This window comes from Bemisia tabaci, chromosome 2, assembly GCF_918797505.1.
Source record: "Bemisia tabaci chromosome 2, PGI_BMITA_v3".
Lineage (NCBI taxonomy): Eukaryota > Metazoa > Arthropoda > Insecta > Hemiptera > Aleyrodidae > Bemisia > Bemisia tabaci.
The window spans coordinates 65,493,397-65,510,847 of record NC_092794.1 but is presented as its reverse complement, the minus strand read 5'-3'; the positions used below and the strand labels follow the sequence as shown (position 1 = coordinate 65,510,847).

The following is a 17,451-nucleotide window of genomic DNA, read 5'->3' as shown; positions in this document are numbered from 1 at the left end:
ATGAAGGAACTGATTTGGACAAAGAAAAGAAAAGGTGTGCGGAATTCAAGATAAGACTGCCACTCGGCAGGATTGGCTGCTGATCACGATGTGCTTAAACGCACTGGGGTTTTCTGGATTTCCTTCATTACACGACTGACCTGTACTCGCATGCTGAAATGAGGGATCTCTTCGACTCTTCATCACCGCACTACTTTCATTTATTCAAGGAATTAATGCAAGTTCAGCCGCGGATTGTGTGAAAACAAGGCCTTGAAGAGAGTTGGTGCAATGAAGACTTTTGATCAGCATTCATAGATAAGTTTAATGCAATAAAATAATTGGAAATCAAACAGGGCACTTCCGTGAGGAGTGTGCGGGGCCCTTTACTGAGATCTAAAACTATTCGCAACCCTGTAGGTGGCTTCAAGCAACCACTGTCAGCAATGCAGTTGATGATCATACATGTAAATGGGTTAAAAAACTTTTCAAATTTTAAAATGTTACTCAGCAAACCCGATTTTCGTCATTAAGATTGTTTTATACACTGCTTGGGGGTTCTCAGTACAAACATGATTCCTTTGTGCCGGTGAGTAGAAAATAGGAGAAACTTACCCAGTAAAAGAAGAAGGTGCAGTTGAAGAGGGATTGAAGCTCCAAGTTGATGACGACAGAGACAGCGGAGGTAGAGGTAAGTTGTCAGAGGCGGAGTTGTTGGTGCTGTTTGGCGAAGTCTTACTAGAGCTAAATATTTCTGAGTCTTTGATTGAGGCCAGGCTGAGGGGAGATCGTACGACTGATCCAGGGGTGATGCTAGGGTCATCTTCAATGCTTTTCAATACACTGCCTTTCCACGGTTTTCCAGGCTCAAACTCAGGCACAAGGTCAGTAAACGCAGATGAGGAGTTGGCCTGTGATGAAGGCCAGTCTTTCTCAGAATCGGGCCAACCAGTGCTGTTTGCATTCGAAACACTTGATGACCAAGGCCTAAAATTGTGAAAAATTAATATTACAAAGAGCTAAAACTGCAGAACTTAAGGGCATGTTCATGTAATTGAAACAGGGTTACCACAAAATTTAGAAAACGGAATTCACTGAGATTTCCCTGACACACTTGGGTAAAATTCCCAGAAAATTAAAGATATGCCATACGGCAAAAAAGAAAAAAATTAGAAATAGTTCCCAGGCAATATTTGTTGTTTTAAATGTCAAATCCATTTCAGAAAGCTAATAAAAGATGTTTAACAATTTTTCTCCGAAACTTTTTGGTCATTTCCCCTGACTTTTAAAAATTTCCTGACTGTGGCAACCCTGTGAACTGAGGTCAACAACATTAGTACACACATAGACGCTTTTAAGGTTACTTTACAGAAGAGACACTAAACAATTTTTTCTCGAACAGAGCATTGAAAGAGAATAAGTCCTTGCAATTGTTTGAGCTGGTAATCCTTAATTTAAGACTATCATTTAGATCTGATTGTTTTTTGCTGATCTATAATTTGAAACAGTCATAACATGATTCCGTACTGACCCATTTCAAAATGTAACATTCTCAGCTGAGTCACTCGGCATCTGTTAGACTGATGGGAGAACCACAATTAGCTTAACGAGTCATCAAGTTAGGAAAAATTTTTTGAGTTGGATTTAGATTAGATTATGAGATACTAAAACTATGAGAATGAGCAACTCACCCGTCTGGGCCCAGCAGAGGATTTAATGTGGGAGACGTAGAGCCTCCAGATTTAGAGGTGGTTCCTGGGGCACGGCTGAAGTCTTCACCGACTTCACCCTCCTTGTCCAGAGATGGTAACTTCCATTGATTCAAACGTGATTGCTGGTGTTGGAAACCTGCTCCACTTGACTGAGGACCAAAGAAAATAAAAAATTAACCTTTGTTGATCACTCTCCAAATATCAGATACTACCACTAAAATATTTCATATGCAGTAAGTTAGAGGCATAATGTCTGGAATTCTAGACTGCTTATTCCTTGATAAGAAACTGAAGTTATCTCCTACTTCCGCAGACTTGTTTCCAAAAACCTATGTACTTCTTTGGAGTTCGAAATATGAATATTAATTTTCTTCCATCTTTCGTTTGATTCTTTGGCTCACATTTAAATTTTTAATTCCAAAAATGTTTCTGATGTTAACACTATCTAGTCAATGAAAGCTTCACTACTATTCTAACGATTTAAAGATTCAAATATGTCATTCAAGATGTCAATAATAGTGGCTCAGGAGCAATAACATAAATTTCAGAGTGGCAGAAGGAGAGATTCCTGATTTGTAACCAATGCAAATCCACCAGGTTTCTGATAGTTTCATCACATTCTTTAGGTACCAATGTTAAACGTCAGGAAATAGAGTAAAAAAAGGGGTTGGATCTTACCAATGGTTCTTTATTAATGTTCAAGTCTGTGAAATTGGTTTGAAGAGCTGCCAAGAGATCCTGTGCTTGATTCTTGTTGAAGAAATCATTGCTACCTCCACCACCTGCATTACCTTGTGACTGATTATTGCCTGATGCAAGGTGGTGTTGCTGCTGATGCTGCTGTGATGGTATCTGGTTTTTGATATACTGCGCTTGCTGAATTACTATGTCGTTCTGCAAAAAATAATTACAAAATAATGAGTAAATTGTAAGGAGGAAATAATCACAATATCTTCAAGGCACACTTTTCACTGCAACATAAGTAGTTGACATTTAGATGGTTACGGAATAGAGCAACATATCTGCAAACTGAAATTTTATTGGTAGAAGAAAAATGACAAGGTAACACATGTTTTAGGGGGCAATTGTTCATCCATAAGAGAAAAGAAAACATTGAATACTTAAAACTGGCATAAAGAGCCTGAGAAACTAAACAATTTTTTTTGTTGGAAAAATCAAGTTATTTGCACCCTATTTGCACCCATGGTATACGTATTGATGGCTCTGCATGTATAAAAAATTGGTGGTGATACCGAACACCAGGCCCTCGATACAATGTTATCAAGTTTACAAATTATGCTGCAGGCTATGAAGCTGTCGCTTGGTTTTCTACTAATATCTCAAATCAGTAGATCATGGTGTTACTGACGATAAACAAAAGAAAAATTAGAAACTGGGCAATTCAGCAGAAAAGCATAGAAGATTGTAGGCACCTATTAAGCATGCTTTCTACAGGAAAATTTTTTTCTCAGTTTCCTCCAAAAAATTAATATCACATATTCTGTGCTAACCTCCACCATTACTCTTTAACAACTGAACATTTCCATGGGAAGGGTCTCTTTGCTGAATGTATCAAATAATTAAATGTAGCAAGGAAGAAACACGCTCCTCTGGCACTGGAAAGTTTAAGGCGGACTACAAGATGTCGCAAAGACAAATATCCAAAGGATGTTTCCAAAGATAAAAAATCAGGCAAGATGAAGCTACTATTGTGAGCAATAAAAGCTTTCAAGTCTGACAGTGTTGGATCCAAGTTCCTTACATATAAAATAATGAGAAGCATTCCTGTTCTCACTCTTAGTTTACAAAAAAATTCCTGCACTGAGCTTTAATGATCTGAATCATCAATTTTCCTAAATATTCAAGTGTTCATTGGATTTCCCTAATTTACAACAGCAATTTTATGTCAAAGATTTTGGTGACTTGCTAGGAGCTAATACATGTTCATTTCATATGTAACGCCACAAAATTTTTACCTGAAGCCCGGCGATATGTTTCTTGGTTTTGGTGATTTGAGCTGTAAGGTGCATGAATGCTGAGTTGTTGCTCTTCCCAAGAGGGTTGCTGCTGGCATGTAGATTTCTCTGCTGGATAAGTTGTTGAAGCGACTTGATATGTTGAAGTAACTGATTTAAAAGGAGAAGAGTCTGAGGAGCCAAGGGCTGATTCAATATCTGTAAAGTAAAAAATGAAGAGACGGTTAAAGTATCACTGACTTTAAGATTACTGTTGAAATGTTTTCATACCAGGTGCGCTTTTGTCTGATTTAGGCAAACTGTAAGGGTGAGAACAACATTAGCATCAAATCCTGTAAATCTGAGATTTATGGTGAGGGCCACGCTCCATGATCTGGAAAATGCTTCTTTAGGCTCTATTTCAACCAAGGAGCACAAGCTTGGCTAATTTTCTATTTTGCTTATAATACAAAATCTTTTGATTGTAAAAAACTCACAAAAAACTGGATCTCCATTCGTTTCTTGCCAACTGGTTTTCGTCGTCCCATTGTTTTTGACCAAGAATTCAATTTAAACTGAGTCTGATAATCAGGACATGAATAGATTATCATTACCTCTTCATTAGACCTTGGAAAGACAGCGTGTTTTGACATTCACATGATTTGACGAGTATACTCAACAGCGCGTGCCTGGGACACATCTAACTTGGCATATTACTTGCCATCCCACAAGTTGCTTTGTGATTATTTTGGTCCTATTTTGTTACGAGTTCCCTGCATACAGCACCTCAAGTACTAATAAGTGGCATATTAACACCATGTGTGGCCAGTGTTCTGTTGCCAACCTAAATAAACCCTGGTTAATTTATTAGATCTGTGCAATAAAGTAGTTCATTGAAAACCTGTCTAGTTATCATTGTATCTGTTCATTGTAGTGTTTGTTCTGTTGTGTGGATGCAGCAGGGAAATTAATCGAAACACACAAATGGGTTAAAAGGACAGTCCACATCTTGTTATCAACCTTACTTTTAAGAATCAATAAAAAGAAGGCTGTTCATCATTATTCTGAAACTCTTTTAATTAGCTGTGATATCAGAAATAATCCATTATTTGAGCTGGAGAAAGAAAGGAAAAAAAAAAAAAAACTTCCTGGACAATTTCCTTAGGATTTTGCCCAAATTTAGGGTGAAAAAATATTGATGAAAAGATCCACATCTTTGCTGAGTGAACTACAGTTCAATAAAGGAGAGAAAAATGGCATACCTGCTGATTAAGATACCCAGCTTGAACTGCCATTGTGATTTGCTGAACCAAAACACGAAGCTGCTGAGGAGTCGGTTGATAGCTCGAGTTCCCTCCTCTTGAAGACTAAAACAGAAAACGGAAAGTTCCATGAGACTTTAAAGCTGGCAGAAAAAAAAAACGCCATGAATTTCTTGGAGTGAATTCAGTGACTGTTACCTTGCCTTTCAACATCAATTTCAAGCCCAAATATTTTTAAGGTATTTAATTTCATTGCTAAGAGAGTATCATATTGGTTCATTTAAAAATACTGAGTTGAGTGGTCTTTCATAGAAGGAACTTCTTCATTGCTTGAAACTTTTGCGAGGGGATGAGGAGGATAAAATATGAGAAGTTCGTGAAATTAAGGGTATTATTAATTTTATAATTACATAGTTTACTAGAGTAATTCAATAGTATTGAGCTGAGGTGAGCCAGCTTACTTGATTGTCATCTGACAAATACTACAAATGCTCATTCATGTGGAAGGGGTAGAGAAAAAGCTATGAAGGAATGCGACATTTATGGACTTGGATTGAAACTGAGGAAAAGGGGCTTAATATTTGTAAAATATATCAAGGTTCCTTTGAATTTAAAAAGACTCTCTAGTAACCAGTCCCAGGAAATGACAAACATGTTCGTCTCTCTAAAAGACTGCAGTCATAATCTATGGATTGTTTGTTCTGTTAACATAAAAAGGTTAACTAGAAGAAATACCATCAAATATTCCTAACTTCTATACAGAGATAGTTTCCCTACCCTTGAAGCCAATTAAATTTGTTTAGATAGAGCCAGGGCAGCATATTTTCCAGGAATGACATGCAAAATGGTAATATCTACAAGACAGGTGAAATTCATTGCAGAGTGTGTGAAGAGAAAAGTCGGAAAAAATGATCAGTGTTGCCGGATGCATCTACCGAGGGGTCAAAAGTGCGCTATTCTTTGATAAATGGAGGAAAAGCTGCACTTAAGTGACTGGAGATTTGTTTGATGGCTGAAGTTTAGATATAAGATGGTGTGTTTCTAAAATAAGTTCATAATTCTGTGAAATCAGATTAAGTAGGAAGGAGATATCTGATACACAGCTTGAATGTTAGATAGAAGCTAGCAAACTTATGCATACAACAGTTCTGTACAAAAAAAAAAAAAAAAAAAAAAAAAGAAATTTGGTGACTTAAGACACCTACTACTGGCAACACTGAGAGAAGAAATTTGTCAACTGCAAGCATGAGTCTGACATGGGAACAAATATTTTAGAGTTTACTTGAGAGAGAGATTGGGGTTCAATCTGATTATGCAAACGAGAAAAAAAGCCTAAAAAAATGGCCTCAGAGTGAGAAAATAAAATGCAATCAAGAATAAGACAATTTCTTTTCCCTAACAAAGTTGCACTTCAGTGAAATTGATCTTAGATAAAACTGGTATTATTGAGAATAATGAAGAGTTGAGGGACAGATGGGGCCACAAAATAATTGTAAAATGACCTCCATGCACACTTCCCCGAGAAAAATAGCAGTTGAATTTCAGTCCTTTTCATGGCTGCAATAGCCTAAAGATTGTGTAAACGTGACCATGACCTTCAGTTAACCAATGGAATCAACCAATCAAGAAGCCTATGCATCCACAAATCACACAAGGAAGCCGACAATATTTGAGCTCGGAACCACTTTTAAAATTTGACTTAATAATCAATTCTTAAGCAACGGTTGAAACTTACTTGCTAACGCAAGAAGTGGAGTTTTACGTACAAGGCTCAACAAATTTTGACCTATCACTAAAGTAATTTAGGAATCATTTAGTACTTATAAAACCTACTTCTTCGAGTGTAAAAAATCACCTTTGGAGAGCGTGTGTGTGTGTGTGTTGAAAAATGGAGGTGTTGGTGCGATAAATGTCAATGCCAATAAAAGGTTAGCTAAGACTAAAATAAGTATGATAGTAATATCTTAGGGACTAATGATTATCATTACAAATTATATTGACAACGAGGAACTTATCTCACAAAACAGTGCAGATTGACTACGACACAAATAACAGCAAGTCAATAAAGTTGAGTCAGACCAAACCCAATAACTTCGTTTGGATGTTGTGCCATGAAAGTTTTTTAATAATTGAAGCATCCTATACTGCAGTTTGGTTGGCATATGTATTAGGAGATATAATGTGATTAAGTGTTTGATACACCTTATCATGTTAATGAAGACTATTTTTGGTTAGATGGATTTTACCAGGATAAGCTTAAGTGCATTTCACGCCTAACTTCCTCTTTATTTCACCATTTTTTTTAGCAAAGAACTAACCAACGGAACGAAACTGACCTATGACAGTGCCTGCTTTGTGTAAGTCTGAAGTAAAAATAAAGATAGAAATATCTTTTAATGATCATACAACCAAAATTTAGAATGTTAGGAACTGCTCTTGGTTAAACCCTTTCGGTAGATCAGTGGCATCCATTTTATTTGTAATTCATTTCTGAAAGTGAAGCGTTAACCAAGTTTCTAGGAATTTTTTAAAATTTTCTTTAACCCTGGGTAAAGAAACCCTGTTATGAAAATTCACAAAAAGGGGCCCATTTTAAACGATAAAATTGGCAGACTTGCAAGACGTAGCAAGGAAGGGGAAACGGCATATGCTGATTGGCTCAACTTAGCTTATCCCCTTGATACGTCAACTCGACTGTCTGCTTTGGACGGATCAGATTTTGATGGGCTTTTTGCTCTCCTTGGATATGGTTCTTTGAAATTTTTAATAAACCTGCTGGATCAATCACAAAATTTTACTTCAGAAAAATTTCATATAACCCTGCAAAAATTCCTTACCACTGCCCTATTGACCCTCATATTCTAGGGCATTTAATGTTGAGCTTAGCAATGCACAGGATTTAATACAGGTTGGTAATTTTTTTCCACATGCAGAATAAAGCTGTTAGAGAGAGTTGAAGGCATTTGATGAACAATGAGCATTGCGCCTTAATTTTTTTTGTAAATCATCATGATGTCCTTACAGTATACACCTTAGTAAAGAATATGTTGCACATTGGCAAAAGTTTTCTGATGAAGATCAAACTCTTTCCTCCGGGGGGAAAAAAAAAAAAATTACTTAAGTCGGCAAAATTTATGAGCCCCTTGAATTAATTTATGCTACAAACAGCCTCTGTGCGCAAATCAAAGCACAAAGAATGATTAATAGAACAACTTGCAATAGAACATTTGAAGGAGGCTTTTTCGGAAGATGCAAGTTAACAGAGATAGCACATACAGTTCATGGACGATACATAATCCTTTTGTGCTTTTGTTAAAGCTCATGCAAATACTTGGAATGTGACTATCTCATGCACAATACTGCACTGACAGCTACAAGGTAACCATTCTTTGATTTTCTAGAAAACGATATGATTCAAATTTCAAGATAGTATGGAAGAAAAACTTGAGGTCTCAAAGAGACCTTAACTTGGGACCAATCGTCTTGATAAGATTGTGAAATGCCACAAATTAACTTCAGGTGAATTACAATTGAAGTGAGAATACACAAATGAGCTCCCAACTCCATTCCTTGGAGGAAAGTGTGATAAATTACAACATCAGATGGACCAACTGTCGAATAAACATGGATCTAGTCCAAATATTTTAGTAGTAATTTACGCAATTCTATTGGTGAGCAGCTCATCTTTGATAAAAAATACTGAAATGAACTAAATAGAATTGTTGAAAAAATAATGATAAAAAAAAAAATTAAATACATGGTTGGAGAGAGGAAGAGAGACTGAACCCAAAAGAGTTACGAATGCAATAAGAATGGATGATTATAAAGTGAAAAATAAGGGTTTAAGTGATGAATGATAAATAAATTAATAATAATAATATAATAATAATAATAAAAAGGAAGCAAGTCACGATGCGAGGAGAATCAAGAGAGCAAACGGACATGTTAATGGAGGAAATATTTACAATATGAGATTCAGAGAGAAAGAGTGAGAAATAAATATTACTGGAGCACAACGCACTTGATTGAAATGTGGTGGTTGCTGACCGGCTGTGGATGGCGGTGGCTGAGAGAGCAACTTCTGATGGGGAGGTGGGGGAACCGACGGAGCGACACCAGTCTGTACCGGATAAAACAAATTCTTAGTTTTATCACTTTTAGGTCATTTACTTCTGTCCTAATTAAAATAGTGTACCTTCCAGTTGAATGTTATCAAAACAGCTGAAATATCTTAAATTGCCGTTCAGAGCTTATCCCGTGTGCCAGTCTAGTTGGAGAGAGAATAAGGATGGCTTTGGCCATTCATTATTCAAAACTAAGGAGAGCATACTAAGTTCTCTGAAAAAGGAATGAGTTGAAGTTTCTGTCCTTCAATTCTTTCACAATTTGTTGAGTGAAAATTAAGGCATGCAGAGTGCATTATTTGGTGTCTCCAAACGTAAGCCAGAAAGGAATCGAGAATGACACCATGGCCCTAAGATATTGACGCCTTTCTTTTGTGATACGCTTACAAAGGCCAACATGAGTCTTCCTCTCTTTCATAATAAGTTTCTGCGACATTGAGAATTACTGTTTTCTTTTCTCCCGCCTTTAAGATTTACTAATTGCACAGTGGTAGAAACTTGGTAGAAGCTTGCTGCCATCCTTTCCTCCACCCGCAAAACTAAATTGAAAGGACAATAGAGGTTTAAATCTGGGATCCTCCCTCAATCTTCTCTATCTTGCTACAGGTGGTGAATAATCAATATAAATTGAATATATCAGGCAAGATAACTTTACTTTGTTACCATCCTTCTTTGCTAAAATTAATGAACTCATTGGTTTTACTGACACTGAAATTGCTCCAAATTTTCTTTCTAAAGTATCTCTCACTTAAGGATGAAATTTTGAAACAGCAATGACTACTTGAAAGAGGAAGGAAATGTCTTCGGATATTACTTAAAAAAAATTAGAGGAAAAAAATGGACATAAATTTCGGTAAAACTCAGAGGTAATCAAAAGAAATCAGATGTTCTAATGAGGCAAATATATACTGGAAGATCCAGTCCTTCATCAAGTCAATGTAGCTTTCAATCTACTTGAAGTGAATTGCTTTCCCAATTCTGATTCAATGGATCCCTGGCGAGTGTGTTATGGAGGCCTTGCACAAGTACTTTACATTCAGTACAATTTCATAGGAAACACGATGGTGTAACTAGTTTTCTCCGAAATAAATTCTTGAGCTCAAAAAAAATCTGAAAGTCAGGACTGTTACGATGGGGATAGCTTATGCTACAGTGTAAGTCTACTGTAGATCTGCTTAACCTCTCCATGCACAAATGGGGAGCAAATGCATTAGCAGGGTTGATGTGGCTGCAACCTTGGAGGCCCCATAAAAAATGAGCAACTCAGCTATAGTTTTTGCTGCCCATCTTTGCACGGAGAGTTTTAATGGGGTTAGAGATGAACTCTTACCATGAGGTAAACGGCCTCAACTTTGAGATCTTATGAGTTGGTTTTGGAGGAAACCAGTGACACCATCGTTCCTTGCAAAATTTTACAGATGAAAAAGTACTTACAGTTTTCACCACGAAAAGTGGCAGGTGAGGGGCAGAACCAGTCGGCCGGTCCAGTTTATCGTTGAAGGGCTGAAGCGAAGGTATTGGCCCAGTCGTTACCCCGTCTCAACTACGGGCCAATACCTGCGCTTCAACCCTTCAACGAAAGACTGGACCGGCTGACTGGCTCCGCCCCTCACCCGCCACTTTTTGTGGCGCGGACTATAAACCAAAAATTCATGCGTGTAACAAGAGCTTCACTGTTTCTAAATCATGGTTATATCCTATTTGGATGTATTTGAATCAAGGAGAATAACTTTTCATTGCTCCTCTCAACTTTTAATTTAGGGAAATTCTGCGGCATAAATTCACCTCAGGTAAATGTTGCTTTGAAAATAGTGCCAGAATGACAAATGTGTTACGTAAAGATGGCACTGAGTAAAAATTAAATTGCAGATCAAAACATATTGCTCCTCCTTCAATTAAGGCAATATTAAATGCTTGTTACACCTTCAGGTATTATGCACATCAGTTATCAGGAGAAATCACCTGGTAGTAGCTCTTGAGCACTGGCGGCTCAAACCATCCCCCCTGACTCAAAACCTGATAAGATACGACCAATCTCCTCTGTAAACTGTATTAAAATTAAAATACAAGGAAATATATACGATCTTTCTTTGATTTCCTCATGCAGGTAGATTCTGTTGGCATAAATGCTTATGATCTAAGTATGTGATAAAATGAATGAATAGAAAGAGATGGCTCAAGTCTTCTTATTCTAAAGTTTGTGAGATCTTCTCAATTTTGCAAATTACTTTTTTTTTTCCTTTGGAGTTCCATTTGGATTTTTGGAATTCAACTCAGTGTTTCACCTTCACTGGGTGCAAAGCGCTGATAGCGCTGCGCCTAGGAAATCAGGCTTTGGCGCTTGAAAATACGACGTACTGAACCTAATGCCTAATAATGTTTGCAGACATAATTTTTGTGGCGCTCTACAGCTTCTAGATTCAGGAACAACCAACACAAGATATTTTTTAAAGGGGAAAGGGGGGGGGGGGCAAAAACAGAAATTAACTTTACAGGGAGGCCGATTTGGGGAAGGGGGGGAGGCGGCGCCGCCTTCGGTAGGATAATTCTCAACTTCAAAGAATTTTTGAGGATCTCTCCGATCGATTATGAAACGATTAGGAATAGAGATGAAGAAATGGTAATATAATCTTTTCCAGAAGTGAATCTCCATAAAAAAAAAAAAAAAAAAAAAAAAAAAAAATCGGAAATAACACTGAGAGTTACAAAAAATTACTGCATCTTATCCCAAGTATTTCCTCAATGTTGTCAAAATGAAAGGAAAACAATCCCTTCATCAGTTAAAAAAGATGTAATGCTATCAGGGCTTCAGCTGCTTCAAATGAACTGAATTTCTAATAGAAATAGAACGGTTTAAAAGATCTTACTGGAAGGGAGAATACTCATTCAGTGAGCCAGGTATAGTAGAAAGAAATGAGAATTTGGATACAGCAATACAGCTGGGAGGGAAGGAGGAGAGATAAACGAGACAAAAATTCAAGAACACAGAACATAAACCAAGAGAAAACCTTTCACACATTAAACTATAAAGGATAAATAAAAACAACATGAAAACAAAACCAAAAGGAGAGAGGGATAAAGAGGGGAAGAGGGGAGAAAGAGGAAGAGGAGTTGGACAAAAAAAATTATGAATTCCTTCATCACAGAGATTCACTGTTACTTTGATTCAAAACAAAATAATTTGTAGCATTGGTCTATTAAAAACTTCCAACAGAGCAGAAAAGGGAGCTTGCCTACAAGGAAATGAATGAAAAATTAAGATGAGAGCATTGGAAGGATCTGATGTTCACACCCCTTACAGCCTGTGAAAGAGCTTTGCGCAGTTTTGAGCATCCCATTTCAAACAGTACTGCAGCAAAAGCATAATACAATTAAGATGTGACACTCTGGTTCCACAATAGGGTACAAATAAAAAAACAACAACTCCAGTACCTACTTTCACTTTTTTCACCTGTCTTGGAAAGCAGGAAAGAAAAGATTTCTAAAAAACGAGTTTTTAATTGAACAACTGCAACACAGGACTGTCTTTTGAATACAGAAATTACAGCAATGCGCATTTTGGCAATTCAAAGATCCTAAAATTCCCAATTTGTAAGGTTCTTGGTGACCCTACCAGGGTTACTTGAAAATTCTAACTTGAGGAGGAGGCAATTAAAACGAAGGCAAAGAATTCTGTATAAAATGAAGAATTGGAAATAATAAGTGAGATAACTAAGTGGGGGAGTGGTGAAGAGGAAGAAGAGGGTGTTAAAGAAAACGGTAAAGACTGAATCTTTGTATCACAACAAGACGTTTCTGCTATGACTTGAGTGAGAATAGCGAGAAAAAATGATAGAAAAAGAAAAAATCACACCACACAAATGAGATATTAACTCAAAATTTAAATTAGTTGATCAGTGAAGAGAGTAAAGAGGATATAAGATGAGAAGTAGGAAACCTAAGCACTTATTCCGATTTACAGCCCACCTCCCGATCACTAATACACTTAAATGGCCCCCAAACATGAATGACGAGGAGAAAGATAAGCTGTGCTACTTCAGCAAAAAAAAAAAAAAAAATGTGAAAAGCTTCCCTAGATTGTGACGTCCTTCTTGAGGGCAACAAAGATGCTATTTTGCCTCCAAACAAAGAAACAAAGAGAGAAAAAAATAAATAAAATAAAATGAAAGAGATGTTGTATGTCTAATATCTCTGCCTCTCTTCCTAAATAAAATTTTTCACCAGGAAAAGAAAAAAAAGATAAGATGAACTAAAAGGGAGGGGAGGGGGATTGAGTTTAAAGAATCCTACTTGGAAAAAAATATTATGCAGAGGTTGGAGGTTCATGAGGGATCTTCACTTCTAGTACATATCCTGTTGGTGCCTAAAATAAGTTTTTTATAGTTCTCAAGTGACAAAAGCGTAGAGTAAAAAGTACAAACTTTCATGATCAAGTTGACAAGGCTTTCTGATGTTCCCTCCATGAATCGGACACCCGTTAGATAGTTCACCACAATTGAGTAAAACTAAATATGATTCTCCCGAATATCCTGACAAGGTAAGGGCAGAACTATATGGTGCTGATCTCGATTAGTACTTCTTTTTATTTGCAACTAAGAGCAATCAGCATAAATAGGAATTTCGGTTATCGAGGGCGACAAAATTTTCTTATGAAAAAAATCCTCTTTTTGCTCCCTACAGAGAACTTGAAGCCTATCCTTTTTAGGGATCCAACGTGAAAAATGGCATGAAAAACAGGGAAAAGGGCTATGAAAACGATACAATTAGAGAACAACCCTATGATTTCGTACTCTAGATTATGGACAACCATTTAGTCACTTAATACACCTGATCTAACGAAGAGCATTGACACTCCTCCTTCGTAGGTTGAATTATGATTCTCGGGAATTCTTTCTATTACAGCAAGAGCTAGCTGACCTGCTTCGGCAGGCCAGTTCAAAGTTTGAGTGCAGTGGCTTATGCTTCCTTGGACCGATTTTCAGTCTCAGTCTTTGGTGTTCGAAAACTTGAAATTTGAATTTCATTACTGAATAACAAATGAACTTAACTTGCTAGCAATTCTGTGATAATTTAAATATTTCAGATCTTACTTTATAGGCTTGAAATTAGGGAGGCTCTCAAAATCTGACTGATAAGACAATGTTAGCTCACAAACTTTTAAAGGATACTACAATAAAAAAAAAAAAAAAAAAAAAAAAAAAAAAAAAAACATGAGGACTTAAAGTCAGACTTGAATTAGTTTCAACTCTGCTAGGCAACTCAAAAATTAGCCATTTAGAATTCTTCATCTTGCGCTCATGAGCACACAGAGTTTGATGGAGAGGCAACTACTCGGACAATTTGCGCAAAATACTATCTTTTAAAGTGCAAAACTGAAATGCTTCATCTAACAGCAAGAAATCGGTTTCATTCCAAGATTAAAATCTCAGGGCAATAATTCACCGCGGAGCAGAGATAGAGACCGTAAAAAGGCTTCAAATGTAACTGCTACTCGGTTTCAAATACACACACTAAGCAAGTTAGTGCTGAAAAGTATTGTTATATTATGACTATCTTGAGGGAAGTAAATAGCAAAGAGGCAAAAAAGGGCAGCTTAATTGTTGGAAATTTTGCAGAACATTCTTAGTTCACACATTAGACAATTCTTGAAGTATCATTTCTACATACCAGAAATCAGAAAAGAGATACCATTTTCGGCCTTAAGGTAGGTCAATTCCACCAAAGGGAACTCTATCTCAACTTGCTGGTACTGGCAGGACAAAGTTCAACATCTCACAACAACTAACAACACATATCTAAACTAAAACCAAAACACAGCTGACTGCCTTCTACTGGTCTAGTACCTGGGGGAAAACATAGATTGATAACTGACAAGACATGAGAGATAAATGGACTTACCGGAGGAGCGAAAGGCATCTGCTGCGGAAAGCGAGGCTGAGAGGGAGGGAATTGCGTTGGGTCAAATGGAGCGGCAGCGTCGGGACGCCAGAGATCAGGAGCATTAGCACCTCCCACATTTCGCGCTGGGTTCAGCATTTCTAGAGCATCTTCCAGAACCATGTTGCTGACACGCAATGCGTTTTCAATATCATCTTTCTGTGAATTAAGAATGAGATTTTACCAATAAGCACTGTTCTCATATAATTTAGCATGCTGTTTTAATTCTTATAGTGATATGATTTGTCTCCTCAACGTAATGAACTATTCCACTGAGAAAGCCTAGTCCACAGGTTGCGAGCTTTAACCCAACTCCAGGGCCTGAATTTTGAAGAAAAAAAAAAAATGGTCCTGCCCGTCAAGCCACCACTGTGCCTCCTTTTTTCTAGAGGCGGTAGACAAGACTGAAATAAAAAATAAAACTAATATCAGGGTGCCCATTTAAATTCTCTTTCCCTTTCCCTTGATTTTCTAGGTTTCTGCTAAACCTTGACGTTCTTGTCTCCTTGACTTCTGCTGGTTTTCTTTGACCTTTATCTTCAGAAAATAAGAAATACAAAACTAAACATAGATCAGTACCAAATACCAGTAAAAATTTATATTGGCTCAAAATTCAAAGGGAAGAGTTTACATCAAATCTGGAGAGAGCTTTGCAAGATTCAGTAGCTGAGTGCCAAGAAGATATGCAGAAAGTTTGCCATGCCGCAAACCGAGAGGCGCATTATTACTGTGGTTACACTGTTGGCATGCCCTCAATCAACAAAACATGTTAAAACAGGAGGCAAGATGAGTGATCTACCAGTCTTACCTTGAAACCCATATCAGCAAGAATTCTGAACTGCTTGCTAGACCAAATGATATCTTTAGTCAACGGCTTTGGACCCTGCTTGGGAGGATGGCCCCAATTTGATGGGTCAACATCACCATCAATCCACGGTCCGGGTGCATTCTTCGGCGGAGCCGTACCAGCCCAACCAGATGGTATCGGTGGCTCGTTCCAGTTACCCGCAATTTTGTCATCACCCCAAGGCACGCTTGAGTCTGGGCCACTTCCAGGGTTAGCAGATCCATCGCCCCATCCTCCGTTTCTGCAAGACAAGATGTGACGTGATTTAAACTTTAAATCAAATTCGTTATAAAAGAGAGAAAAAAAGTTAGAAGTTGGTACCCATAAATTTTATTTCTAGGATGTTTAATATATAACTGAAAAAAAAAAGACCAAAACTTCAAATGAGATATTCAGTTATTCAGCACAAATTCAAAAGATCAAGTGAGGCCCATAACTATCTGAGCAACAGAGAGAGGGGCTACACAATTAATGATAACCTTGCTTCTTTTCCAGGAATTTGATCTTAGGTTGAATTGTCAATTGCTGTTTGGAACTTGGAGAATAAAAAAGAAATCAAACATCATGGCTAGGGAACAGTACAGTCTATCTGCAACCTGAGGATTTTGCAGAGCAAGAAAGAAGAAGAAAATTGAACCTAGATTTGCATTATTTTTTGAGGTACATTGCAGCGCTCCTATGCGGAATTTGAAAAACTAAAAACACCTCCTTGCGTACTTCAATTTTCAACATAAAAGGCGTAACATAGTGAGTCCCTTCATCCGAGTGAAAGAGTTTTTCTTTAGTTCACTGAAGAACGATAAGTTTATTACACGTAATAAGGGCTTACCTAGTCGGGTGACCCCAAGAAGACGGATCAGGTTTCATGTTGGTAACATTTCCAGGCATTCTATTTTGAGGGATGGCAGGGCCGGGCATTCCATGAGCCATATTAGGATTTGGCATTTCTTTCCAATGAGTGACTTTATTGTTACCTGGGAGAATAAAAGTTTCATTTAGGAATAATGGTAGGAAATTTTCCGTTAGAGCACGGAAATAATAAACAGACAAAGCGAGTAAGATCAACAATACATTAGACGAAGCATCTGATGTAACAACCTCACTCAGGTGAGTTTTTCCACTGTTAATGCTGAGAAAAGATTTTTTTCCTTGCAGGTAAAGTTTTTCAATTGGTACTACTAGCTGCTCGAAAAGTTGATCAAACTTCATCATCCAAAAAAAGCTAACCCAGGGATCTATTACTATGGAGGGAGACTTATGAAATAAAATGAGATATACAAGAACCCTGACTCAAAAAGGAGAGGTTTATGATTGCCATCGCCAGAATTTCTCTACTACAGAAAGACCTTGGTTTATCGGAACATCATTTAGCGGATCAATCTTCCGGTCTTTTCAAGGGCTTTAAACTAATTCAAACTGGCGGATTCTGTGATTTATTCATCAGTCCCTTGAGATTCGACGAATCAAGGTCTTACTTTAATCCCTTCGAAAGAAGTCAAACATGTTTACTTAAGAGTAAAGCCTGCCAAATTTAGAGTTACTTCTAGTTATCTTTGTAAAGGTACCCTGATTGAGGGGTTACGAGAAATTTTTGGAAATTTTGAAAACTACTCAGTATTAAAGGTCATTCAGTAA

The 17,451-nt window shown here is 37.3% G+C and overlaps 1 protein-coding gene across 3 annotated transcripts in view; it reads right to left on the bottom strand.

Annotated features, from left to right (window-relative positions):
• LOC109041801 (trinucleotide repeat containing adaptor protein gawky) overlaps window positions 1–17,451 on the bottom strand; it is a 54,040-nt gene that overhangs the window by 21,083 nt on the left and 15,506 nt on the right. For 2 of the 3 annotated variants that reach the window (XM_019058223.2, XM_072296079.1), the window contains exons 11-19: window positions 16,646–16,790; window positions 15,778–16,057; window positions 14,931–15,128; window positions 8,930–9,028; window positions 4,909–5,013; window positions 3,668–3,865; window positions 2,370–2,585; window positions 1,671–1,840; window positions 595–966 (exon numbers count right to left, since the gene is read on the bottom strand). In XM_019058223.2, coding sequence (XP_018913768.1) covers window positions 595–966; window positions 1,671–1,840; window positions 2,370–2,585; window positions 3,668–3,865; window positions 4,909–5,013; window positions 8,930–9,028; window positions 14,931–15,128; window positions 15,778–16,057; window positions 16,646–16,790 — 1,783 coding nt within the window. The remainder of the gene's footprint in view (window positions 1–594; window positions 967–1,670; window positions 1,841–2,369; window positions 2,586–3,667; window positions 3,866–4,908; window positions 5,014–8,929; window positions 9,029–14,930; window positions 15,129–15,777; window positions 16,058–16,645; window positions 16,791–17,451) is intronic. The other variant, XM_072296080.1, reaches the window with a different exon arrangement.